Source organism: Rutidosis leptorrhynchoides, chromosome 8, assembly GCF_046630445.1.
Source record: "Rutidosis leptorrhynchoides isolate AG116_Rl617_1_P2 chromosome 8, CSIRO_AGI_Rlap_v1, whole genome shotgun sequence".
Classification (NCBI taxonomy): domain Eukaryota; kingdom Viridiplantae; phylum Streptophyta; class Magnoliopsida; order Asterales; family Asteraceae; genus Rutidosis; species Rutidosis leptorrhynchoides.
The window spans coordinates 81,000,548-81,009,674 of NC_092340.1; the positions used below are offsets into that span (position 1 = coordinate 81,000,548).

General features: G+C 37.0%; 1 protein-coding gene across 1 annotated transcript; it reads left to right on the forward strand.

Annotated features, from left to right (window-relative positions):
* Nucleotides 1–994: 994 nt before the first annotated feature.
* Nucleotides 995–8,861, forward strand: LOC139865029 (sulfite oxidase-like). The gene is made up of 12 exons (XM_071853584.1): nucleotides 995–1,131; nucleotides 1,882–1,997; nucleotides 2,106–2,168; nucleotides 2,276–2,312; nucleotides 2,446–2,527; nucleotides 2,988–3,106; nucleotides 3,188–3,283; nucleotides 3,415–3,525; nucleotides 3,613–3,714; nucleotides 3,910–3,957; nucleotides 4,732–4,947; nucleotides 8,481–8,861. The coding sequence occupies exons 1-12, from the start codon at nucleotides 1,057–1,059 to the stop codon at nucleotides 8,595–8,597; spliced, it is 1,182 nt and encodes a 393-aa protein (XP_071709685.1). The 5' UTR covers nucleotides 995–1,056; the 3' UTR covers nucleotides 8,598–8,861.
* Nucleotides 8,862–9,127: the final 266 nt, after the last annotated feature.

Sequence of the window (9,127 nt, forward strand, 5' to 3'; positions counted from 1 at the left end):
GCTTTCACTAGGAAAATAACCTGAACCCAACGTCGGAAACAGAGTGTAAAGGAAAACCGATTGCACTGCTGCGTGCCACCGTATCTGGGAGGATAGGATACGGCGGAGAATTTGAAAGTCCGAGAAAAGCGTCCACCATGACGATCAGCGTGTAGAAAGGAAAAAACGGAAAAGAAGGACACACCGGACCTCCTGCGAGATGCCGGAGGCCGAAAAGCGGCGCCGAGGCTAGTTTAACGAAGGAAAACAAAAGAGAGACTCACCGGACAAACAAAACGAAAGGAAGAGAGTAGTAGGCAGCAGAAATGGTTGACGGAGGCATCATAAGTATAGATATAGGGTTTTTCAAGATAGAAGAGGAGGAGAGCAAAAGTTTGTACAGAGAGCGAGAGCAGGATCACTTTATTTCTAGTTAACGTTATTTTTAATAGTCTTATATCCAGTCTTTTCCCGTCAATTATTACTATTAGGGTGGTAATATTTCAATTTTTAATTTTGATAAATCAACCACAATCATGTTTACTGGGTTGTACAGTACAACAACTTAATGCATGAGTGTAATTGAATTTATCAAATTTACAAGTAGATATATCACTACCTTTAGTAATAGTAACTCATTAACTAATTATATTACTGTAATTTTTATTTTTATCTATTATACGGAGTAATTGTTAATGTTAAAGTGCCTTTAAAGAAAAAAAATAACCTTGGTCGAAAAGGGAAAACAGTTCACTCGCGTCCAAACGCACCCATACGCAAGCCCACATAATGAAGAAGCTGCCATACCATTCTCCGTGGCTACCAAAGTGCAATACCTCATCCCAACTCTAAAGTAACGTCACTGTCACCACATCTATCTGACAGTCACTCATCTGACCGTCCTTTTTTTAAAAACATATCTGGACCGTCCAATAACCTTATTCGAATATTGCTAGATTCCACATTCATCGGTGACTGTTACGCACTTCGTTTGTCCATTACCTTCTAATTGCTCATCACCATCTTTCACATCCTTAAACACATCAGAAAGCATTGAAGGAATTAATTATATAAAAAATGCCTGGACTCAGAGCACCATCTAACTATTCAGAAGAACCGCCACGTCATCCTGCTCTCAAAATCAACGCTAAGGCAAGCTAAATTATCTATCTGATTTTGTTTATTGCGTTAATTCTCAAGCAAAATCATAAGCACGAAATTACAATCCAAAACCCTATGATTCTACTCCGTATATGTAATTATAACTGAGTTCTGTAGTTATAGGTTATCAGTTATGTGATATGTGTACTCGTTTCTGTATAATTCGTCATGCTTATGCTGTATATTTGATCATTATCATGATTGGATAGAAAACGAATAACAGATCATATTTTTTGTTCTTATACGCTCGCGTTTGTTACAATTCAGTTAGTTTACACTTAAGATATATGCTAATGCTAGCTCCTAGGTATATAATATACTTTCAGATCGATATAAGTTATATCACCGATACACTGATAGAACTTTGATGGCTTATGGTTAATCAAAATTTGTTATACGTTATATGGAGCAACTTCAGAGGTCTGAATCAATTTGAGTTTGAGAACTACTGAATTTGACCTTAAAAACAGAGATGATATCCAATTATCAGGTGAACTATGTTGTTTCGTATAGGTCTATTGTCGCACATGTGAGGTTATCCGGAAATTGTGACTTGATGAATGTAAAAATCATATTAGGAGAGTGGCCTGTGGTTTTTGAAATGCATAATTATTTTAATCAAATATTCTACTTTTCGAATTTAACTTGAGCTTTATTAACCGACACTGTGTCGATATTAACTTCTATTCATGTGTATTCTAATCTGATAAGTACTTTTTGGATTGGTCATATATCGTACAGCAACCCTTTAATGCCGAGCCACCACGTAAAGCTTTGGTTTCTTCTTATGTGACTCCTACTGATTTCTTCTACAAGAGAAGCCATGGACCAATACCTGTTGTTGATGACATAGAGAGGTCCCGAAGCATGTTACTTTCAATCTCGACATATTTAATAGTAACTTGTTGATTACAAGATAAGTTAAATTGCTTTAACTGACTGTTATCATCTATTTTCCATAACAGATATAGTGTGTCTTTCAATGGGCTAATTGAGAAACCAAAAGAGCTTTTTATGAAAGATATTATGTGAGTAATACTCTCTTTTCTTTTTCTTCTTTATTTTTGTTTAGATATGCTGTAATGTTTCCCACATATTATACTTTAGAAAACTCATTTTGTTCTTTGATATACAGGAGTCTTCCAAAATATACTGTAACTGCTACTTTACAGGTTAGCTTCATATCTGCTAAAAGAGGTGTTATATTATTGACCTGACAAACCTTAAGTAACAGGGTGTTTGTATCACAAACTATCTTTAGTTTTTCATTTTATATAACTGATACCACTGCATTGCCTTATGCAGTGTGCTGGAAATAGAAGAACTGCAATGAGCAAAACCAGAACTGTAAGAGGAGTTGGGTGGGATTGTGCCGCCTTAGGAAATGGTTTGTCTTTAGTCCCACAATTTCTAAGTTGTTGTTCATTCGTATTTGGGCCCACCATCATCATCTTACAGTTTAGAATATTCCAAACCTTTCTAAATAAGAACCAATTTAATTGTAGAATTGTTAGTTAGATGGATGAGTTTATTTGGGAAGTAGTACGTATTAAAAAGACCTTTGTACGGACAACTCAATGCCGTTCGTACCATTTTTCAGTGATTGAGGACTTCGGTCTTGTTCTTAATTTTTTTATTTATTTATTTTTTTTTTATTATTTTTTTTTTTCTGGTTGGCAATGACCAACAAATTTCTTGTATTATCATGAGTTAAATTATTCTGCTTCTTCTTCAGCTTGGCAATTTATTAAATGTTTTTATACATATGCAAAGTAGTATCAAAGTTCTACCAGAATCAGTGAGTAACATAAAATTTATCTTGCAATTGTTGCTTGTGATCATGTCAGCAATTTGGGGTGGAGCAAAACTTGCAGATGTACTTGAACTAGTTGGTATACACAAATTTACAAATACCACACCGTCGGGTGGAAAACATGTTGAATTTGTGAGCGTTGACAGGTGTAAGGTTTGTATTCGTTTGTTCAATCTAATAATGTCGTTTGTTGATCGTGACTTACTTTATTCACCGTTTCTTGCTTGACTGTAGGAGGAGAATGGTGGTCCTTACAAGGCATCGATTCCATTAAGTCAGGCAACAAACCCCGAAGCTGATGTTTTGCTTGCTTATGAAATGAATGGAGAGGTACAACGAAGTTCAATCTGCATGCAATCTTTTACATGAGGGATTTTATGGAATTATAAATTGAAAATTTATGTTTATTTTGAACCCATCAGATGTGTACTTTTACTTACTGGTTTGTAAAACTGTAAAAGACTCTTAACAGGGATCATGGGTATCCATTAAGAGTAGTTGTCCCAGGTGTTATTGGTGCTCGTTCTGTGAAATGGCTGGATAGCATCAATATCGACTCCCAAGTTTGCCAGGTTAGTTTGATATTTTTCTTGTTAACTATTAAAATTGTAGGCTCCAATTCTTCTATCTTAAGACCGTGGCGTATTGCTACTTGTCAGGGATTCTTTATGCAAAAAGACTACAAAATGTTTCCACCTTCTGTAAATTGGGACAACATTGATTGGTCTACGAGAAGACCGCAAATGGATTTCCCTGTCCAGGTACTAATAACTTCCTCAGTTGTTACTTGATTACCGCAATATTTATAGCAGTTCACCTTGGTTCCAGTGTTTGAATTGTGTGGTCTTTCTGGTTAGGTGGATGTCAAGAAGGATATATACCACTACTAATTATATAAATGATAGCAAAAGTTGAGTTTATAATTATTTAACTCATTATGGTGTGCTTATTTGCAGAGTGCAATATGCTCCTTGGAGGACATGAATGTTGGGTTGAACGGAAAGGTTAGTAGACAATCTATAATTGCACCTTTTATATTCTCTAATGTGTTACAGATTAAAGAAGAGAGTTAAAAGAGGCACTAGTTTGTCTGGCATCCTGTACTTAGCACGGAAAGAAACATTTAACACCTGCTTTTGTGAATCTCAGTACACATTAAAATGCATTTTTATTTGTTCTCTATCATTCTTAACTCATATAAGCATATCAAATAACAAGTTTTGTAACTTTATAGTTTGTAGTGATAACAGTTCGATTTCATAAAACTATTTTCATCCTCCGAAGAATTATTACTTGCAATGTTTGGTAGAAGTTTCTTTCTAAATATTTATACCAAATAGCAAAATGCTATATATGAGTCGATCTGGCATTTTTGACCCATATGGGTCAATTTCCAACAATGTATTATATCTAAGTTAGTCACATGGTTTAAGTAAATAAATTTAGCTAAAATGGAATTGGGTGAAATAGGTCTAAACTCTAGAGTTTTAGTGTCGTTATCATGCATACTAGCTCCTTAAGTCGAAATCACTTTATTTTAGAAATAATAGATTATTATTGTAATAGAATGGTGGTCGTAATAGAACTTAGGGTGTTAATTATGTGTACCAATTTCAAAAAATTGGACAAAAAAGGTTTTCAGGGCAACCCAAGTCAACACTGTTCATCGCATACTAGGAAGTTGACTGGTTCAACCGAAACATGTTTTGACATGATACCCAACCTGCCCATTTTCCCACCTTTAAATATGAGCTTACTTTGTAAAACATTTTCTGCAGATAACTATAAAAGGATATGCAGTTTCAGGAGGCGGGCGTGGAATTGAGCGTGTTGATATATCAACTGACGGGGGTAAAACCTGGAAAGAGGCATCTAGATACCAAAAGCCAGGTCTCCCATACATAGCCGATGAAGAAAAAAGCGATAAATGGGCTTGGGTACTTTTTGAAACTGAGGTTGTTGTACACTCAAATACAGAGATAGTTGCCAAAGCAGTAAGTCGTCTCTGTCTTTTAATTTGATGACTTCTTTCGAGTCAGATTGACATATGAGTTGTGTACTTTAGATTATTTACTGCTTCAAACTCTAGATTAGCAAGCTTAGCTCTGCTACTGGTCGTTCTAAGACCAGTATCTGGTAGGTGCAATGCATCTTGTTTAGTGTGTACTTATTTTTTTGGCAAAAAAACGTAACTTACATAAATAACGGAAAACGTCTTCGAAAAGAAAACGTCTTCAACGAAGGCAACAAAGGAGAAACCCGATGAGGCTCGTACCTAGAAAGCGGTACTACAAAACAACTATCACCTAAAACAAAACCGTACACGATGGGCCAAAACTAAACAAAAGAACCCAACATGAATGGGGCAATGTAAGAATCAAACCATACTAACCTAAAAAGCCTAGACAAATACAACCAACGCTTGGAGACGCTAACTAAGGGTCAACCTTGATCATTTTACCGTCGATGATCTCCCGCCGAAAATCTTTTCCGGAACGGTTTTCGATCTTGAAAGAGAGAACTTTTGAGGTACCGTCACTAATCAATGTACCCGATGAAGGTGGGATTCGACCTTGATCCGCTAGTCTTTGGAAAAAAGCCTTTGACGATGATTCAAGACCCATATCCTTTGAACCATCCTTCTTAACATCCTTCGAACTTAAGAACAACTTTTGAATAGCATCCCCATAATCTAAGTCTTCAAAGTGATCTTTTAGCTTAAAAGAACAAAGCATCCCCGTAATCTAAGTCTTCAAAGTGATCTTTTAGCTTAAAAGAACACGAAGTGGAGGCTTCATTCGCCTTCTTTGTCGATTTCAATTTTCACGTCGCCAAGTTGAGTTTTCGAAACATTCCTATTCAAAACGTACCACGATCTACAAAAGCCTTCGCACGAAGGGGCCTCGCAATCGCAATATATTCTTCTCTTTCGTCCAAATAAAACCGGCAAAGGCCTATCTACAAACTTTTCTTCATTATGACTAGCCTTGATTTCTTCTTTCTTTTTCTTCTTCTCACTCTTCAATCTTTCTAATCTTACCGCAGAAGTGACATCATCCTCGTTTGGTTCCGAACTGACACTAGTAGAACCCAGCCCGGACCCAGAAAACGGCCCAACATCAGCAACATGAATGCAGCCCACGTCCTTGTTCAATAGCGACGTGTCCCTGTTGACAGTTGCATTCGCACAGCCCTTCACGGGCCCAAACCCAGGCCCGTCAACACCAAATCCAGCCTTCTGTCCACACCTTTACTATCATCACTTGCCGTTCTGTTACCCACCCCAACATCGACCTCAACAACCCTATATGGCCCAATGCTCTTCGATCCATTAACAGTAAAACCAATTGATCCTTGGTTAACACCATCGCCTTTAACGTGAATATCCCCATCCTGTAAAGAACCAAACAGCAAAGGTGATCTGCATTGGATCGTATCTTCAACCAGAAACTGCTTCCCGCTGACTTTGTTCCCGATAGTGCAGTCACTCGAATTAATCAGATCACTTTTTAACGCTGCAGCAGCTTGAACAGAACACATCGAAGGGTTTTGTTTTTCCAAATAATCGATTCCAACATTTGATTTTGTGCAGTTCAGAGTGGAAGAACACGTCTCCAAAACAAAACGATTGGTGGACTCCATCAATTTCTTATCGGAAACATCGTTAAATACTCGATTCAACACGTTTAAATTCGATACCATGTTAACCCAAACATTACACCTCACACAAATCACATCTTCGACTTCTAAATCGACTTCAACCGAGTCGTGAATGTGTTTCGCATTATTCGATTTGATAAATGCAAAAAGGGATCCAACACTCCCTAAAGTAGATGAATTGGTAGCAATCTCAATGACTTCACCAAATAAATTTGCAACGGTCGAAGCGGATTCTTTCGAACCGCAAGTGACCGGATCCCCAAAATTTCGATCCAAGCATACCGATGAAAGGTATTAGCTACTTCCGAAAGTGGGGAGATCACCACAAAATCGGACGAAATAGTATTGACTAAGTTGTAGCTATTAACGTCTAAACAAATCCAAATACAACCTTAATGACCGAACTTACAAATATGCGCCACGTGAGCTCTACACGAAATTAAGAAGCTTGATATCTTCGTCTCCACCAAAGGAACCCAATCAATTAAAATTACAGCAAGTTGAACCTGTTTCAAGATCAAACTGTTTTGCCTAATCTTGAATCTAAGTTTAGGACTCGAAGAAGGCCACGATCGACATGATCCTCCATTCTTTCTTCCTTTCGGCCAACCAACAAAGATAGGTTTTCCGAAAATCTTGGAACCATTAAAATCATTGACAGCTCTCTTTGCAATAAAATCTTCACAATAGGTAACGAAGGAATATCTTTCTTGATGGCCAAAATTTGATTTCGGGTAAGGGACCAATTTTTCCGAACGCGGATTCAACCATGTTGCGTGTTACCTTCTTGTCTAGCCTCCCAATGAAAACCGTACAGTTAGCCGTGTTTGAATCTTCAAAACCAGAGTGACCACCGCCACTTGTTGCCAGAATCCCACTGTTTTTCGCCTGAATTTTTTTTTCCCGATCTAGAACAGCCGGGTGGAAAATCATCATCTGAACTCCCGGGAAGTGTTGAAGGAAGAATGATATCTCCAAAAGTTAAAGCAACAAGAAGGATGGATGTTGAACGCGAATGAAAATTTTTCGGTATTGGGAGAGAAGTGGGTGTCTTTTGTCTTCAAATACCTGCTCGCAAAAGAAGAGACGGGAGCCATAAAAGCGGATAGACAATAGCAACCTGTTGTACTTCTTAACAATAATTTCAAGTAAACAGAATAAGCGGTTTCCGTAACTCTCTTTCTCTCTACCTCGTTTAGCGTGAATGGACTGAAAATTTCAAAACCTATTGTTTAGTGTGTACTGACAAAGTCATTTGTAAGTCATTTATTTATAATACAGTGACTTGATATGAGCATATTAGAAGTTCAAGAGGTTGCATGAGTAAAATTTAGAAACTTGGCTAAAATTTAAATGCAGGAAGCAACAGGTTGAAAGCCATCCAAAGTGTTATTCAATTTTTTCCAACCTTTTATATCGATTTAGTTAAACAAGTTAGGTATATTAGAATTCATAATATTTAATTTTAATTTTAATGCATTATGATTTGTTAGATAAAAGATGGAAAAAGCCTATTGGTCATAAGCTGACCCGACCTTGATTCACCCATGTCAAGTGTGTGTATTGCCCAACCTGCTCAACCCACCCATTTTACCACTTCTGACATGTACCAATAGATGCAGGAACATAGATATTCCTCCTGTCCAACGTCAATTGTCAGCAAAATTCTGGGAAAGTAAGCCTTTGTGTTGGAGTGTGTTTAGAATTTATGTTCATACGGTTCATCTTGGAGAAGACACCCATCATGTTTGCAACACTATACAATATTATCTAATAGCTTGCCCTATAAAAATGCGTGTTCTGTAAATTTAATTCCTTTTATGTATAACTTATTTCTGATAACTTTTATTTTAATATTGATGAGCAGATAGACACAGCTGCAAATGTCCAACCTGAAAAGGTTGAAGACATCTGGAACTTGAGAGGGATCTTAAATACATCATGGCATCGTGTTCATGTGCAACCTAGGCGCTCAAACATGTAATAAACCTCACATGATGACGCAAAAGCATGCAATAATATGAGCAGAGTGGTAAAATATCCGATAATGTATGCACCATTTTCTGCAATCATGTGCTACAAACTATATGAGTGGTCCTTATTTTCGTTCTTCTTCCTCTTGTTAGTTTTTGTAAAATAAATATATAAACATTGATGATCTGGCTGTGATTGAAAATTGTATGTATTACAGAGTAATTTCTAAGGACCATGATGCCATCTGTTGTTTAATGATATAGACTTGGATTGAAATACCTTTACCTAATCCAATTCTCTTCATTTTATTTATTAACTTTTTTATCCTCTTGTTGATTAACTTGAAAGATATGGATTTGCATACAATGTTCTGTTTTAGAAAAGTATCAGCATGCATTTGTATTGCATATGTGGTAAGGTTTGTCAAGTGACCCCATACCTCGCAGGCGCGTGATTGGGTATTGTTGTTGTCGTTGTTGATTGTCAAGTGTGAAAGTGAGCAGCTTGCAGAGTTGCAGTGTAACCATGCCATAAACTTCT

Coding starts and splice junctions, on each gene's coding strand:
- LOC139865029 (XM_071853584.1), top strand. CDS start 1,057: ATGCCTGGACTCAGAGCACCATCTAACTATTCAGAAGAACCGCCACGT. Junction 2,528..2,987: donor TTGTGCCGCCTTAGGAAATG/GTTTGTCTTTAG, acceptor TGATCATGTCAG/CAATTTGGGGTGGAGCAAAA. Junction 4,948..8,480: donor CAGAGATAGTTGCCAAAGCA/GTAAGTCGTCTC, acceptor ATTGATGAGCAG/ATAGACACAGCTGCAAATGT.